Genomic DNA, 17,590 nt, shown 5'->3' with positions numbered 1-17,590 from the left:
GTTGTCAGTACTCCGTCCTGCTTTCCTCTTACAAATGCAAGCACATTAGAGCGTGCGTCCCAGGCCCGGGCTCTGAAAAGCTGGCCACACACACCATCAGCAAGCTCCCCAAGGGAAGCGCTCCAGGGGAAAGGTAACTTGGGGGGAACAGATCTGAGGGCGGCAGGAAGGAGCTGCTGGGGACAAAGGCCACTGGCTGCCAGGAGCTGACACTGGGTGGGGGGGTGGGGGGCGTCTGGCCAGCCTGCCTGTCACCCGAACCCCCTTCTCAGCCCCCAATTAGATGGTTCGAGCCTAAAAAGGCAAAAGTTGTGAGCCAGTTGTTGCCTTGCTTCCTGTCCTCAGCTTGCCAAATTCCTGCTGAATTCCTTCTCCTCCTCTTCCTGGCCCCCTCATTCTCCTCTCTCTGCCACCTCCTGAATCAAACTCCTGAACTTGTCCCAAAGTCCCCTCAGCTCCACAGACTACCTTTTTGTTCCCCCGAGGAGCGATCCAGGAACCCTCTGACACAGAGCCAGAACACCTTGGGAGCCAAGCTGATAGGAAAGCCTTGGGGGTCTCAAGGTCATGACCTGGGAGCTGCCCCCCTCTTCTGTGTCTAATCCCCAACCCCACCCAGCAAGTGGGATCTCTCTCCACACAGGATCCTCAAGACTGTCTTCAGGATAGAAATTGGGGGCAGGGGGCTCGAGGAGATGGGGGAAGCAAAACACCTGCCATTCAAGCCACTGCCTGGGAGGTGCTTAGGAATGGAAGGGGAGGCCAGAGCCCAGCTGACAGGTGATGGGAAATCTCACCCACCTGAGGCCTTTGGTTTTCCTCAGAGGATGGTAAAGGGGAGCCTGGGACCCCACCCCTTTCACACCCACACCAGCCGCCTGACACAGTGAGTTACGTAACCCCTCAGTTTCCTCATCTGAAAAATAGGAACCCTAGTGCTGTTTCATGGGGAAGCTAAAGAAATAAAATGGGATAAAAAGAGGTGCCTAGTGCAAAGCACAAAGTAAACGCCACATGCTAGCTAAATATTAATTCCATCCCCTTCCCTTCCTCCCATGCACATGAGTGGTGTCCAATAAAGGCAGTGCTGAACCGCTGACCTGTTCCGGGGAGTAGGAGGTGCTGCACATCCATCCTGGCTAGGATTTCTCTAACTCACGGCCCACAGGCTTGGTTCTCACTGACCAACTCAGGTCCTTCTCGCCCTTTCTTGTTTTGCTTGAAACCTCAGCATGGTCCAGCCAGGTCTGCCCTGCCCTCTGCAGGAGCCTCAGTCCTGGGTGCCACTGGCCCTTCCAGTCCCATTGTGCAAAGGAGGTTGATGAACAGATGAGGGTCTGGATTCCAGCTCCTCCCATATCCCTCCTGGGTCAGCTGCCTCTTCTCTGGGTCCTCTGGCAATGGAGGCCTTTCCCTTGATCCTAAAGGTCGTTCTGGTGAGTATGGTCAGCTGGGTGAGGGTGATAAGGGCAGGCACGCAGCCCCCTCCATCCTCTTGCCTGGGGCTGGGGCCAGAGCCAGCCTTAACAGGGCAGTGAAGGGATAGAGGAGGTGGTGTGCCCCAAGCCCTGCTCCCTCCCACAGGACCAGCCTTGCCCAGTGGGTTTCCTTTTGGGCAAAATGAAGATGACCAAAAAGATGGCTCTGAGGATTTTCACAAAGACTGGGATTCCAGGGTGCAGCTCCCCAGAATTTGGAGCTTAGGCAATACTCAAATCCTCCCAAAGTCTTGGAACACCCTCTAGGGGCTGCAGCCTGCTCAGGCCTAACCCACGTTCTCTATTTGTTCCTGCACTGAGTTCAACTCAGTTCAGCCGGCTTGGTCCCTGGTTCTTTAGTTTGTTCATTCGTTCATTCGTTCATTCATTCATTCATCCACTTATTCATTCGTTCTGCAAGCAAGGACTGGGTGCCTCTTCTGCACCAGGCCCATGCTAGACACTAAGCCCATAGAAATGATTCAAACTCAAGGCCTGCCCTCAAACCAGTTTTACATGCACTTGAGAACCCACACCTGATACTCCTGGGATAACTAAAGACACAGCTGAGAAATCACGCCGCTGGTTAGCAGTCCCCTCTCTCCTGTGCCTCCTCCAGCACCCACACCCTGCTGTGAGGGTCCCCTGCCAGACTCCCTGCTCTCGCCCCAGATCAGGAACTTCTTGAGGGCGGGGCCGGGCCCCTTGCTCTGGTGGCACTCAGTAAAGTCGGCTGGAAGCACTGGATGGAATCTGCACCCAAATGGACCCAGCCATAGAAGCAGAATTCCCGTGACTGGGGAGGGGCTGAGGTGGGGAGTAAATGAGACGCGTGGGAAAGGCCTGCCCCAGGCTTTCGGTAAACGGTGATTCCCTCCTTCCCCTTGCCTTCGCTGCCTGCGATCACACCATGGTCCAAGAGTCATTTTAGGTTGTCCCCAGGTGAAGTGGCCGACTCAGGTGTGCCCTGGTCCTGTTCCAGAAGTGCCCATTGTCCCAGCCTGGCCCGAGTGAAAGGGGCCGCAGGTCTATGGGTTGCAGAGAATGACTCACTGGCCAGGAGTCGGCGTTGACTCAGAAGGCAGGAGTCAACTAAATTAGCAAGCTATTCCATCTCCAGTGTTTCTTTTAAGAAGCCTTCATCTAACCCCAGGTTTTCCTGGGTCCACCCCTCCTACAGCAAGTTCCGGAGAGGGAGCATGGGGGCAGGAGGAGGTGGAAGGCAGCGATGGACTTGGGATCAGATGAAGAGCCCCTGCCCCCTCTCAGGATTGGAGAGGGAATCTCTGCTCTGTAACTGCGGCAGCGCCAGGAACACGCTGGCCCTGGGACGCTGCGCGACCGGGCACGCGGTCACTGCGCCCCCTAGTGGGAGTCCACTGCCTTGGCACCCGCCGCGGGCCCTGGTCCTCACCCACCTGCTCTTCCTGGGATGCAGGACCATAATCTGCTCAGAAAAAGGAGCAGGGCAGTGTGTATTTGTGCGTTTGTGTATGTGCGTGTGTGCGGCGTGTGTGTGTCTTTGGATTCCTTCACTGCCTTGCCCACTACTACACGAAGTCAGGCTGATGCCCCCAGCCCAACTCCAGTGTACTGAATCAAAACGTATAGAGCCCTCAGGTCTCAGTTTCCTCATCTGTGTTTCAAGAAGATTGGAGCGGATGGCTGCTAAGGTCCCTTTCAAGTGCAACTGTAGAGTTCTAAGGCCCTGTGACTCCAGAGTGGGGAGCTGGGGAGGTGGAAGAAAAAGTAGCAAATCCCTTGCAAAGTGCTTCCTCTAGTGAGCAGCAGAAATAGTCAAACAGTACATTTCTCTCCTTGCCCCTCACATCCAGGAGGCCAGTTCAGAGAGGACATGTGAGGGGTGAGAACAGCTGCCCCTGGGAATTAATCAGACAGCTCCTGCCCCCTCCTACCCCCCAGGGAGCTCATGACTCACTCGGCTGGAATTTTCTTCTCCCGCTCTGGTATTTGCTGGGAGTTGGAAACTGGAAGCTGTTGGCCCTCTGCACAACTGTGGTGGGAAAAAGAAAGAGGGAGAGAAGATGGGGAGGGAGGAAGAGTCTGTTAAACGGGTAGGACAAACAGGGAGTTTTTTCTTATGGCCCAGTTACCAAAAGTTAGTAGACTAATGGTCATAATTGACGGAGCCCCTTCCTTTCCTCAGACCGAACCTCCCTGTCCCTATAACACACACTTCCAACTTTTCATTCATTCACTCATCAAATTGTTTTGAGACCCTGCTATGGGCCAGGTACTGCCCTCTTTCAGAAAATATCTCAAATTATGAGCCATCATTCTAACTCACCCATTGTTTTTTTTGTTTTTACTCTTTGTTTTGTTTTTTGCGGTACGCGGGCCTCTCACTGTTGTGGCCTCTCCCGTTGCGGAGCACAGGCTCCGGACGTGCAGGCTCAGCGGCCATGGCTCAAGGGCCCAGCTGCTCCGCGGCATGTGGGATCCTCCCGGACCCGGGGCACGAACCCGTGTCCCCTGCATCGGCAGGCGGACTCTCAACCACTGCGCCACCAGGGAAGCCCTCACCCATTGTTAATAAGCATGTGTGCATACATGTTTATATGCATACATGTATATACATATGTCCGTATATACACAAGCATATATGACACGTTCATTTTAAGCAGAGCAGCTCTTTGGAGCTGAAGTCTCACATCAACGCCCCAAATGTGTCATAGATGAACCAGAGCTGCTCTCATTGAAGCCTGGAAGCTGCAGAAAGCTCCACCCTCTCTCTACCTTACCCCCAGAGCCCCCAAAACCCTTTGGAAACCAGTTTTAACTGAACTCCTGGACACTCCATGGCCACAACCCCTCCTCTTGGTCTGCTTCCGATGGAAACACATTTGCAGGATGCCGTGGGCTGCGTTATGAAGACCCTTTGCCCAGCTGGGCCTTGAGAATCAGCTGAGCAAAATGAACATCACAGGCAGAAGAAATGGGTCTTAGCCATTTGGGACCTACGAGTGGGATGTAAATGTACCCCGTTCCCACACTGGGCCCTCAGATTTGGCCACAGGCTCCAGGTCTCCGTGATGGTTCCATCACGGCCGGAGAGAAAGACGGGGCAAGGCACACCTGAATGGCTCCCACACGTGGGACCAGGAGGTGTGGAAGGAAAGGAAGCCCCCAGGACTGATGTGGGCGTGGAGAGTGGGTGGGGAAGCTTTGAACACAGCTGGCCCAGCCCGCCCTCTGTCTGCAGGAAGTCCTAGGTTCCACTCCCCGCCAGGGCTCAGAGCTGCTGTCAGCTCTTACCAGCCAGGCTGTGCAGCACAGGCGTCCACCCGACCTGGGGGCTTCCTTTCCTCAGCAGGAGATCTTTCAGCTCCCGAGCTCCTTGGCTCCCCTCCCTTATCGATTTGGAGAGCTTTGCTCCTGCTGTGTCTGGTCTGGCGGTTCCCCATCCCACAGGTATGCTGTCATAATCAAGCTCAAGGGTTTGAGGGGGAGGAGCCTATGTGGATAGGTGAGGGTGCCATCTCCCTGTCTCCCCACTGCAGAATGAACAGTCTATGTACAAGGTAGGGCCACTTCCCCCTGCCAAGTGCAAGTCATGGATGTTTTACATAAGGAACAAGCTGATTCCTGCAGACCAGAGTTAACCTCTTCATCACCTAATGGAGAAATTACTCAAGAAACACAGAAGAGTGCCAAAAGCTCTTATTGCTTCTCCTTGGCTCTTAACTTTGTGGAATGGGATTTATTAGAAATGGTTAAAATTCATAAGAGGTTTTCCATCACTGGTGTTTATAGGGCATCCATGCACACATTTTTACCACAATAGGAATAGAGTGGGTAGTCATGATTTGATCCAGTAATTTTGAGCAGAGTAAAGCAGGGCTGTTCCCTTCTTTTTAGTTTATAGTATATTTATTTAATGTGTTTATATTTATTTTAAGGGAGTACTTTTGGAGATCTTAGCGCATGACTCTCTGCAAAAGGAGTAAGAGGGTAAGCATTGTGACACAGGGTGCTGATGACATCATTTTATTGTCACACACTAACAATAAATGTCCTCCATAGGCCATTGGACCATCCTGTTATCAAATTATTGCCAGAAAAAAATGGATAAATACCGATTTTTCTAAATCAGAATAATTTGAGGGCAGATTTCCCTCCTAACTGTAAATGGTTTATGTCCAAGAACCCAGTGCACTAGATCAATTTGTTGTTTAGGCGTGCATTTTATAACTAATGCATCCAAGCAGGCCTCTAGGAAGCTGCTCTCTGCGATTCCCAAAGCGCAGGACGTGGCTCTCCTGCCTGGAGGCATCTGGGATGCTTCCATAAACGCAGATACTGGTCCCCACTCTAGACCCAAGGCATCTGAATCTCTGAAGGAGGGAACCTAGGAATCTGCCTGTTAAGCAGGATTTTTAGGAACCACTAAATTAGGTGTTTTAGGGGAGCATTACTGAGCATTTTCTATGGCCTCTATTACACAGGGCTCAGTTTCTGTTTTAAACCATCATGGTGGGCATGCTCTATGCTAAAGAACTTTGAGGAGGGGATAGGTTCCTTGATGAGCTGTGGCAGTCCCAGAGTCTTTTCAAAGGTGGTAAAACATATATAATATAAAAATCACCATTTTAACCACCTTTAAGTATAGAGTTGAATGGCATTAAGTACATTCACATTGTTATGCAAACATTAATTCCGTCCATCTCTGGAACAACTTCTTCATCCCACTGAAACTCTGTCCCCATTAAACAATAATCCCCATCCACCCTCTTCCTCCAGCCCCTGGTTATCACTTTTCTATACTTTCTGCCTCTGTGGCTTTGACTATTCTGGGTGCCTCATAGAAGTGGGATCATACAATACTTGTCCTGGCTCAGTTCACTTAGCATAATAACTTCAAGTCTCATCTATGTTGTAGCATGTGTCACAACTTCATTCCTTTTTAATGCTGAATAACATTCCATTGTGTGGATATAGCCCAATTTGTTTATCCATTCACCTGTTGATGGACATTTGGGTCATTTCTCCTTTTGGCAATTGTGAAAAATGCTGTTATGAGCATGGTGTACAAACCAGGAATCTTTTTAAAGCAACATCCTGGTTTTTTTCGGTATGCCCTCGGCTAACCTCCGAGACATTTATCCAGGTGAAAATAGTGATTAACAAAGCTCCATGACACCCACAACATGATGTCAACCCTACATTATCTGGTAAAGTGATGGACTCACCACAACCAGCAACATGAAACACAGAGCTTAGACTATGCCAGCGATTGTAGCCTTACAGTGTGGTCTGCTTGGCAGTGATGGAAATCATGATGGATAAAGACAAAACCAACACAAGATTGCTTGAAAGTCGTGAGGTCTATTCACTTCTCTGTCTACTGTGTTTCTTATTCTGGAATTAAACTGGACTGTCAAACCAAATGCTTTGGCCACACTGCCTTGATCTCTCCACCTAACCCCATCCTCCTGGGAGAAGTGCTCTAGCTGAGCCATGTTTTGCCGTCATGCTCTCACCTGCCAGCAAAGGATGCTGCACGAAACAGCCTTGGGAAAACTATGGCTGCATTTTCTGCAGACCCCATTGTTCAAGACACAATCAAACACATCTCTCAATATCATCTATTTGACATGAGCTGGAAAATTTCCATAGGGTGAAGCATTAGGAAAAGTGGTACCAGCTCTGAGACCTGCTGCAAACCAATGTATGTTTTTCCTTGTGAACAGTCAGAAGTAATTGTCTGTTTCCATTTGAACTCTGGCTGCCAGAAAACTCAGAATCAAATTTATGATTCCACTAGAGCAACTGTTTAGGATCATGGTCTGCCTCTCTGAGGTCTATACCTCCTAAACTGTTTTTCCCTTTCATGTATATATCTTTAGGCTTTATCTTGAGGCATTATCTTTCATATATATAGACACACAATTTTGTTTTATGTCTTTCTTGTAAGTTACCTAAAATCCTCTGACAATTGAGGAGAAAGGAGAAATGGAGGGAAGGGATGAAAGGTGGGCAGTCTTCGTATCTATAAATGAGGAGGCTGGAGCCCAGGGTGATGGAGAGGCCAGCAGTTCCCAAGACTCTGTCCACTGCCTGTGCTAAGCCTCTCTGGACAGCACCACAAATGGTACTTAGCAAGTGTGTTTTAATGGCAATTTGTCCTTTTTAAAAACAGCTCACATGAGAGGGTAAATCCAGAGTTTACAGGATTCTGGCCCCAGCCCTGGTCTTCCTGTGAAACCATCACTCGTAAGAACATTTCTAGGTTCATGTGGAAGTTCTGCTCTCGGCCACCAGAGGGAAGCGCAGGACAAGTAGAGCTGCAGCTTTCCCCGGGCAGCTAAGGCCATTGGTCCCGACGATGGCAAGTTGCTATTAGCCTGTTTCTTCCCACCCACAGGTCACTAGTTGCCCTTGGCTAAATCAAAACATTCAATTCAAGGCCCTTTATTAAAACAAGCTGGAATGCTAAAGACAATGACTTCTTTGGGTGTGGAGCATCCAGCACTGGGCCACACCACTTACTAAGCTGTGTGAGTCCTTGGGAAAACACTCAGTCCATTTGAACACCTGTAAAATGGGCTTCATGCTACTTACCTCACATGGTCATCCTGAGGATGAAATGGGGCCATGTACAGGGAAAGCCCTGGCCAATACAGGTACGCAGTGATAGGGCATTGGTTATAGCGCATTCCACAAGCCGCAAGCACTGTTAGTGGCCCTGTGCTGCCCCCTGGTGGCACCAGAGAAACTGTGCTGCTCAGAGATGTGTGTGGTCCAACAGCAGCTGAGCCCACCTCCTTCTCCCTCACAGGCTATGGAATGCCAGAGGGGCCCTCACAGATATTCACAGAGGACGCTGCTCCAGGAAAGAGGGTCCTGGGGCCCCCTTATCTCTGCCTGTGACACATAGCCAGCCAGCCCCCTCCGCCTCCTTCCCACTTGAGATTACAAAGCTGCCCATGGAGAGGGAGGCTGGGCCTGGGTCCAGTCCCCTCACTCCCACTTGTACCCCGGCCCCTAAAGGTCCCAGCTCCACTGCCTCTGAGCCTGAGGGCCAGGCCTACTGTCACGTGGTCCTCCATGAGGAAAAACCGTCCATGGGGGTCCCTGTCCCCCCTTCCCCCCTTCCACTCCCGCGTCCCAGGATCACGCAAGCCCGTCTGTCTGCCTCGCCCAGGCAGGCCCTCTGCTCACCATGCACAGCTTCAGGCTCCTCGGGGCCATGTGGAGAGATTGCCCTGGGAGGGGCCTCCCTCAGGGAGCTGTGCTGGGTGAGGGGCTTCAGGAGGGGTGAGGGTCGGGGTCCCTGTCGCCGGGGTCTTTCGTCCCAGGGCTCTGCACTGGAGGCCTCACTGCCACCACGGTCCGCCTCTTCGTCCGAGCTGGGAGGAGGAAGGAAAGCGCAGGTGAGCGAGGAGGCCTGCCATCCCGGCCGCACCGTGCCCTGCCCGTCGCTGCCCTCCAGAAGGCAAAGGGGTTCTAGGGCAAGGGCCGTGGGTTAGTTACCTCTCTGCCTGGCACCCAGCCTCTGGCTTTGTTATGGGCTGACCCGTGCCCCCACCCAAATTCACATGAAGTCCTAACGCCTAGTACCTCAGAATGTGACTGCTTTGAGAAACAGGGTCTTTAAAGAGGTAGTTAGATTAAAATTAGGTCATTAGGGTGGGCGCTAATCCAATCTGACTGGTGTCCTTACAATTTTCCTTACAAGGAAATTTAGACACAGGCATACGTACAAGGAAAATGCCACATAAACGAGAAGACCGCCATCTACAAGCTGAGGAGAGGGGCCTGGAACAGAATCTTCCCTCATGGTCCTCAGAAGGAACCAACCCTGCTGACTTTGATCTTGAATGTCTAGAACTGTGAGAAAATAAATCTCTCCTGTTTAAGCCACCCGTCTGTGGTTCTTCATGGCAGCCCTAGCACATGAATGCAGGCAAGTTCAGATCAGAGCAGGTGAAAGAGGCCCAGAGATGTACAATGAAGTATTTATGTGAAGTTTGGTCCTCTCATCTTCACCGTCCCCGAGCAGGACTCCTAAGCTCTCTGGGGTAAAATGAGCTCATCATTAGGACTTGGGCCTAAAATGTCAGGCATTTAAATACTGCTTGCTTCCCTTGGGAATAGATGAGGGAATGGAAAAGGCTACAGAAAAGAATGTGTGGGGGGATATTTAACCTGGGTCTGAAATAACCATCAGGAATTCAGGTGGTGTGGGAGTGGAAGCCGGGTGTCCTAGGTAGTGGGGACAGCACAGCACAGTCCTGGGGTGGGGAAGCACAAAACCTATTGGCTAGTGACATTTTCATGAATATATATTTTTTTCTCTCTCTCTTCCTCTCTATGTCCAGCATGCTTCTTTGTGTGAGGGCACTGCCCCTTGTCCATCTGTGAGCTTTGGTGGACCATCTGTCCATCAGCCTGCCCAAGCCTGCCAGTCACAACAGCATCCCAGTCCAGTTCATCGATTAGCCCCAACGCAATGTGAGAAGTACCAGTTGGAGCCCAACCTTGAAATCTTGATATGTGGACATGAATCTATGGATGTAGGCTGAGGCCCCCAGCAGCCAAGAGTTCCACATACGGGCCTCTCTGTGGATGGTTATAGATCCAACATATTTGCCTTTGTTACTTAAGCTTCTTTGGGTTGTTCTACACCCTTGATATGTTAATTCTTCGACCCTGACAACTCCCTACGGATTATCCCATCTTACAGATGGGGAAATGGAGGCACAGAGAGGTCATACTGCAAGTGAGTGGGGGTAAGACCAGCTCCCGGATGCTGTCCCCTTGCCCAACCCATCCTGCCCCCGTCCTGCAGCAGCAGGAACGTACCTGCTGCCGTCACTGGTGACCAGGACACACACAGCCAGCACGTCCTGCCCAACCACTTCCTCCCCGGGGCTGATCCTCACTGACATCCACTCAGAGGGCAGGGGGGAGGCGACTCCACCAGGCACATCCCCATGCTCGAGCTCCGGGACACTCTTGGGCTTCTTGGGGGAGGTTGGCTCATCTGTTGAGAGGAGAAGAGGGTCTAGAGAGATGGTGGGAATGGACCGCCCCGCAGGGCGCCTGCCCTTCCTCCAGAGGCTTGGGTGGACACTCTAAGATGGACCTCATCCACCGTGCCATCACTGGATCCCCACCACTTAGCCCACCGGACACCCCAGCATTTAGAGCACATATCTTGTGTGCAGGGCACGAACGTACACACTATCCGACTCTTAAGTCTACTCTTAAGTTTACTCTTAAGTAAAGGAGGGTCTGAAATGTCCATAGGTCCCACCCCAGGTCCACCAGCCTCTGCATTACTGTTATCAGAATCACAATGTCCAATGTGTCGCTAAACCCAGTGGTAACTTCTCATTTCTCATCTTACTTGACACACCAGAAGCCTGTGACCCCGCTGATCACTTCTCCCTTCTAGAAACAGCCCTTCTCTCAGCTTCCAGGACAGCAGAGCCTGGCTCCCTCCTCCCCACCGGCTACCTCCTTCTGTTTCTTTCACTGGTTGCCCCCGCCCCACCCCGTGACCTCTCAGCACTGGAAGGTCCCAGGACTGTCTTTGAACCTCTTCTCTTCTCATCTACACTCATGTCCTTGATGATCTCATCTGGTTTCAGCTTTAAATAACCCTAGACAACAATGACTCACACATCTCTCTCTCCAGCCTGGACATTCCCATGAATCTAGATGCGTATACGCCACTGCTTACTTGGCATCTCCAGGTGGATCTCCAGTAGACACATCACACTCAGGCCCATGGAATTCTCCATCTCTGCCTCTCCCCAAGCCTGCTTCCCGCATGGCCCTCCCATCTCGGTAAATGGCAACTTGGGCCTTCAGGTTGCTCCAGGCAACACTTCAGTGTTATCCTTGACTCCTTTTGTTCTTTCACTCTTCACTCAAGCTATCAGCAAATCCAGTTGGCTCTACTTTGAAAATACGTCAGGAATCCAGGCACCTGTCACCACCTCCTCTGCTGCCACCCTGGCCCCAGCCACCATCATCTCGTCTGGGTTATAGAAACGGCCTCTACTGGTCTCCCTGCTTTCCCTCTGGCCAGGCCCCACCCCTCAGTCTCTTCTCAACACAGCTGCCGAGTGCCTGTTAACATGGAAGTCAGATCACGCCACCCCCTGTCACACTCCTCCAGGGCCCCTGTGACCTCATCTCCCGGTGCTGCCCCCGGCTCTCTGCTCTGACCACGTGACCACTGTGCTGTCCCTCCGCACGCAGCACGCCCCCATCTCAGCCCCGGCTCAGAGGCTCTCGCCTCTTCCTTGGAGACGCTGCCCCCAGAGGGCAGGGCTCGCTCACCCGCCTCCTTCAAACCTTTGGCCAACTGTTGCCTTCTCAAGGAGGTGACCCTGACCATCCTCCTCAAACTGCAACCCACACCCTCAGCCCTTTCCTTTCCTCTTTATTTTTACTCATAGCACATCGCACCTTCTAATAAACTATACACTTTTCCCATTTATTTTGTTTGTTATTTCGCTCCCATGCCTAGAATAAAAGCAGTGATTTTCGCCTCTTTCATTTCTTGCTAGAATGGTGCCTGGTGAAGAGTAGATGCTCAATAATAAATACCTGTTAAATGAATCAATGAATCAATGAATGAATAAATGAGCAAGACAGGCAGCCCAAGTCCCAGATCCCTCTTGGCCACTAACTGGCTCCACGAACAGTGGGGTAGGAGTCCTTTCTCCTCTCTAAGGCTGACATTGCACTTGAACTTGGCTCCTCCTACACACACACACACACACACACACACCAGCTAAGGACCATTATCTCCTCTTCCCTGTGTCATTAATTCTTTGTCTACTGGATCTTTTCCATCAGTATTAACATATGCTGAAACCTCTCCAGTTTTAAGACCATTTTTAATCCCAGTTCCCCCCTCCCCCCACTCCCCAGCCGACTCTTCTTCCTCCTTCCCAGCCAATCTTCTGGGAAGACTTTGCTGCACTCACTTTCTCCACTTCCTCACCTCCCATCACTCACTCCTCAATCCCCTATAATCCTGCCTATGCCTCCACTACCCGAACTGCCCCCAACAAAGTCCCTAGTGCCCTCCTTGTTGTTGCTAAATCCAATTCACAAGGCTTTGGGGTCCTCCTGCAGCTCTTGCCCTCTGAGCCCTCCCTGCTCCCGGGGACGCTTACTCTCCCTGCCTAGCTGGCCGTTCCATCTCAGCCATCCCGACTTCTAGCCAATCCTTAAGTCCTGGGTTCTTCATGCTTCTACCTGGGCCCTCTCATTTTTTTCACCTCACACACTCTTTCTGGGAGATGTTATCTACTCTTTATCATCTGCAAAGGTAACTTGAGAAATTTGATTTTTATGTGCAATGCCTCACATTTTAAAATACTGTACAGGTCCAACGAAACACGTCTACAGCCAGATGCAGCCAGTGGTTTGCCAGTTTGCAAGCCCTGGTACAGTGCATGCTTGCTGTGAGGACATGTATGCACCCTTTTGCATTGGGGTGGCTGTGGACAGAGGAGGAGCATTTGGGGAGCAGGTATTTTAACTGGATGCTTGACTGTGTAGTTATAATAATAGCAGCAGCTTACTTTTATTGAGTACTTTTATCAAGGATTGTTTAAGTGTTTAACATGTAATAAGTCTATTAAATTTCACACCAGCTTCTAAGAAAAGTAGTATTATTCCCATTTTGCTGCTGCGAAAACAGGTGAACAGAGAGGTTAAGACACCAGCACTCGGTCGGACGTTTCATCAAAGGATGGGGACGAGTCTGTATGTCTGTGAGCAGAACAAAGCCACAAATGGACAGCAATGCACGTGGCCATTATTCCGGGAGTTTGGACTGGAATACGTCCCCAGTTCTTCACTTCCTCCCCATAACAGAGGTGTGGTTTGTCCTATGACCTTGCGGTCCTTCCCACTGGAGTAGATGGGGTGACCTTCCCTACTCAGTTGACATGAGGCTTGGCCGTGAGACTTGGTTTGACCAGTGGAAATCAGTGGGTGTGACATGAGCAGCGGCCTTCAGTGGCCTTGCTGTTTGGCTAGTCCACTCACACTCCTGCTCGTCGGCCATGAGAAGAGCTCGTCCCAGATGGCTGCTGCCCCTTCAGCAGCCTAGGTCCCCGACTGTGGGCACACGGAACAGATCTGGAGCCAACCTATGGTCTAGCCGATCCCATGAGAGCCCAGGTCACCCTTACACCTGCAGCCTGAAGCAGAGCCACTCAGCCAACCCACAGACCCATGAGCAAGAAAGATGATGTTACAAGCTACTAAGATTTGGGAGGCTTGTTACACAGAATTGCTGTAGTAGAGACCTGGCTCTATACCTCGTTTATATCTGAGAATAGGTGTATGTGCCTGTGAGCTCTGTGCACAGATACTTATAGGGTCAACAGAAGCTACTGTGCCCTCCTCTGATCCAGGCTTGTGCTGGGGATTTGGAGATATATCAGCCATGGATCTCCTTCTGCCTTCAAGGGTCTCTTTCTGCCCCACAGGGGAAAGAAGGTCTGTTCACAAATATCTGCATTAGAAGGTAGACCACAAAGAGTGAGGCCAAGACGAGGTGGGAGGGGAGGGAGATCTGACTTCCATGCCTTAAGGACTTTGGGTAGAAGGCACCGTTTTAATGGGGCTTGAGTATGAGTGGGATTTGAACAGGGAAGGGAGAGGTGGCAGACCCCTGGGAGCAAGAGCAAAGTGGGAAAGCACTGCCAACTGCATGGGAATGGAAAAAAAGTCCACGCGACTGGAGGGCAAAAGGGTACAGAAAGGGGAAAACCAGTGGGAAACTGGTCAAACCAGTGGGAAATGATTGCTTTGACATCAAACCAGGAAGGGCCTTGAATGGCGAAATGGAGGGTAGGTTTTGCTCTGGGAGCAACCAGTGAAGGCCTGGAAGCCAGGGGTTGGCATTATCAGATTTGCCTCTCAGAAAGACAGCTCTGGTTGCAGAGTGGAAGGCGGACGGGAGGGCCCACAAGGAGGAGAGAGGGAGACCCGTGAGCAGGCAGCTGTGATAACCGGAAGAGACCTATCAGCTGAGCATGCGCAGTGGAGAAGAGGGGAGATGAGGGAGTGGAGAGCAGCCTGGCCAGACGGGCAGCTGCAGGCAGTGGAGGTGAGCTGTGCAGCTCCACTGAATTCTCCTTAAGAGCACAGATCGGGCTTCCCTGGTGGCTCTGTGGTTAAGAATCTGCCTGCCAATGCAGGGGACACGGGTTCGAGCCCTGGTCCGGGAAGATCCCACATGCCGCGGAGCAACTAAGCCTGTGTGCCACAACTACCGAGCCTGCTCTCTAGAGCCTGCGAGCCACAACTACCAAGCCCATGTGCCATAATTACTGAAGCCCGTGCGCCTAGAGCCCGTGCTCTGCAACAAGAGAAGCCACGGCAGTGAGAAGCCTGCGCACAGCAACGAAGAATAGCCCCCGCTCGCTGCAACTAGAGAAAGCCCACGCAGCAACGAAGACCCAATGCAGCCAAAAATAAAATAAAATAAATTAAAAAAAAAAAAAGAGCACAGATAACTTCAGGCAAAGTCTAGGACAAAGAGCAGCCGGGCCTGGGGGAGGCACAGGTGAGCACGCCCGGGGCCCTTACCTGCAGCTGGTCACAGACCCATGGCATCAGACCCACAGCCCCTGTACCTCAGGGACCAGCCCAAACCTGCAAGGAACACCCCAGGTCTGCTTTCCTCCTTCCCCCTCTCTCCGAGAGAGTTTTGACTTTGCCAGCAGGGCTGAGGGATGGATCAGGGTAAGGGCTCAGCTGGCTCCCTGGGCTTCTGGAGGGGTGGGGATGTGGCTGGATGATGATCCCTCAGTGCAGCAGGGTCAGGGCCAGCGCCTCTGACAGTGGAGCCTGGATATCAGTGAAGGGGCGAAGGGCACCTGGAGGTGTAGACTTTGTGGAAAAGAAGCTGGTGCTTCCTCTGGTCACCACCTCGCCCAGGCAAAAAGCCCCCAAGGAGGACATGTTCCTCCCCTCCTCTGCCCCACCCCGCCCCAGGGCCCAGGGCACGGTGTACTGCTGGGTCTCAGGTCCACTGCTGCCCCCCAGGAGGAAATTTCTGCACTCAAACTTCTACCTCCAGACACTGCCTTCCCCTGAGGATCCCTGGCCACATGCACAGACCCGTAGTGGTAGTTCTAGTGATACTAGTACTAGTAACGGAAGTAATCCAAAGGCAATAACACAAGCAGCCCCAACTCGTCATCCAGGGCCCACGTGTCTCTTTAGCAGTTTGCACTCATCTTCTCTAACATCCCCCTCCCCCATCCTGAAAGGACAGTATGATCGTCTTCATTGTGTGACTGGGAGAACGTGGGGTCAGACAGTAACTCGGCCAGGGCCACCCCGAGAGTGAGCTGGATCGGCCAGACCTGGACACAGAGCAGTGTGTCTGTGGGCAGCCACAGGTAAGGGCCCCGGGTGTGCTCACCTGTGCCTCCTCGCCCAGGCCCGGCTGCTCTTTGTCCTAGACTTTGCCTGAAGTCATCTGTGCTCGTACGGAGAATTCAGTGGGGCTTGGGGCTGCCTGGGGAGGAGGTGCATGGCGGCGGGGGTGAGAATGATCCAGCCCCTCCCAGGGCAGCTGCCCTGGCCTCCTGGAGGGAAGGAGGTCTGCTTAGAGCTGAGCATCTCAGTCTCCTCCCGTTGCTCTGGCCAGATGCCTGCTCCCTGGTGAAAGATGAGACTCCACAGGCAGAGCCAGGCAGTGTCCGGGGAAATGTCTGTCCTCGCACACCACCCCCAGCAGCCAAGTCCCAAGGCTCTTTCACAGCCAGGCCACTGCTGCAGTGTCAGAGTGAGGACCCTTGCCCCATTTCTGCTGGTGAGCTTGTTCCTGTTTTCTCCCCAAGTCTGGAGACCCTTCCACTCTCCCCCAGAACCCAGGGAGACAACAAAACGACATGTTCTCCTATATACAGTTATTAAGCCCATTTTACAGATTAGGAAACCGAAGCTCAGAGGTGTTATCTCACTTGTCCGAGATCACACAGCTCCTAACTGCCAGAGCCACTTTTGCCTCTGGGCTTAGAAAAGCTCCCTCTGCTGTCTTGCCCACAGTTCTCTTGGAAGAAAAAAGTTTAACAAGAGCAATGGAACTAAGTTTATCAGCCAGGAAAATACAACCCAAGCCAGGGAGTTCAACAGAGTAAAGTTAATATAGGAAACTAATAACGATGGTATTGGATGAGCTGAAAAGCCAAATGGGGAACGTGAGGCAACCCAGAGATGAGTAATGGCAGGAAGCCACTGGCTAGGGGGACACCGGAAGGAGCTGGTGTTATGAGTCCAGAGGCCAGGGCCATGCAGTAGGAGGCGGGTACCACAAAAAAGACACAGCACTTCCCAGTATGCAGAGGGACGGGAGGAATACCCTGGCTTCTCCCTCGATTCCACCCTGCACTCTCCCACTCGCGCGTCCTAATGGTCAAACTTAGTAGGAAACCAGTTCGCAAGGGAGCTTGGGAAATGTCTTTTGCAAGGGTTACACCTCTCTAATACAGAGCAGAGCAGGGGAAGGGCAGGGAGTGTATCTGAGAGCAAATAGGCAGATGTCCAGGCTACTAAGCATAGTGCAGTCTCCTTGCCCTCTTTCAAGGTGGACTGTGATGAGTGAGGGGACACTGACAAGCCCTCAGCAGGATGGAGGAGGGACCTAGGAAGGGGTCTGTGTCAGGTATTCCCTCCACCTAATTGCTCTAGGAGGGACATGTGTCTATCCAGTACCAAGGTCCTTTGCAGTGCATGTCCCTTTAAAAGATAAAAGCACAGGTGCCTAAAGACAGCACAGTTGCCATCCGGGGGCTTCTGAGAGTGTACTACTGGGAATGCCAGTTTCTAGGGGGTCTTCAGGTGATGAGTAAATTGATAGGTAGCCCTGGGCCTCAGGCCTGCCTGCCATACAGGGGCATGGCTGTCCTGCCCGGCTGCACTTACCAGGTGTCCCCACTGTATGCCTTTGGCTTTCACGCTAAGTGAGCTGGGGAGCTGCTGGAGTTTGGAGCAGAGGAGAGATCAGACTTAAGTTCTCACAAGATTCCTCTAGCTGTTGTGCTGAAAACAGGTTGAATGGAGTAAGAAGAACTCTCTAGAAGGAGAGCTTAGAGGAGGCC

General features: G+C 52.0%; 1 protein-coding gene across 1 annotated transcript in view; it reads right to left on the bottom strand.

The window, feature by feature from the left end:
* Positions 1–11,290, bottom strand: part of LOC307055602 (F-actin-monooxygenase MICAL2-like) — a gene marked incomplete at its 5' end in the record, with an annotated part of 69,412 nt that extends 58,122 nt beyond the window's left edge. The window contains 4 exons of the mRNA XM_079707818.1: positions 3,418–3,492; positions 8,661–8,848; positions 10,305–10,485; positions 11,188–11,290. Of these exons, the coding sequence (XP_079563944.1) occupies positions 3,418–3,492; positions 8,661–8,848; positions 10,305–10,485; positions 11,188–11,290 (547 nt within the window). The remainder of the gene's footprint in view (positions 1–3,417; positions 3,493–8,660; positions 8,849–10,304; positions 10,486–11,187) is intronic.
* Between the last annotated feature and the right edge of the window lie 6,300 nt (positions 11,291–17,590).

This window comes from Hyperoodon ampullatus (genome assembly GCF_949752795.1).
Source record: "Hyperoodon ampullatus genome assembly, chromosome: 7".
Taxonomy (NCBI): domain Eukaryota; kingdom Metazoa; phylum Chordata; class Mammalia; order Artiodactyla; family Ziphiidae; genus Hyperoodon; species Hyperoodon ampullatus.
This window is presented reverse-complemented; position numbering and strand designations above follow the sequence as displayed.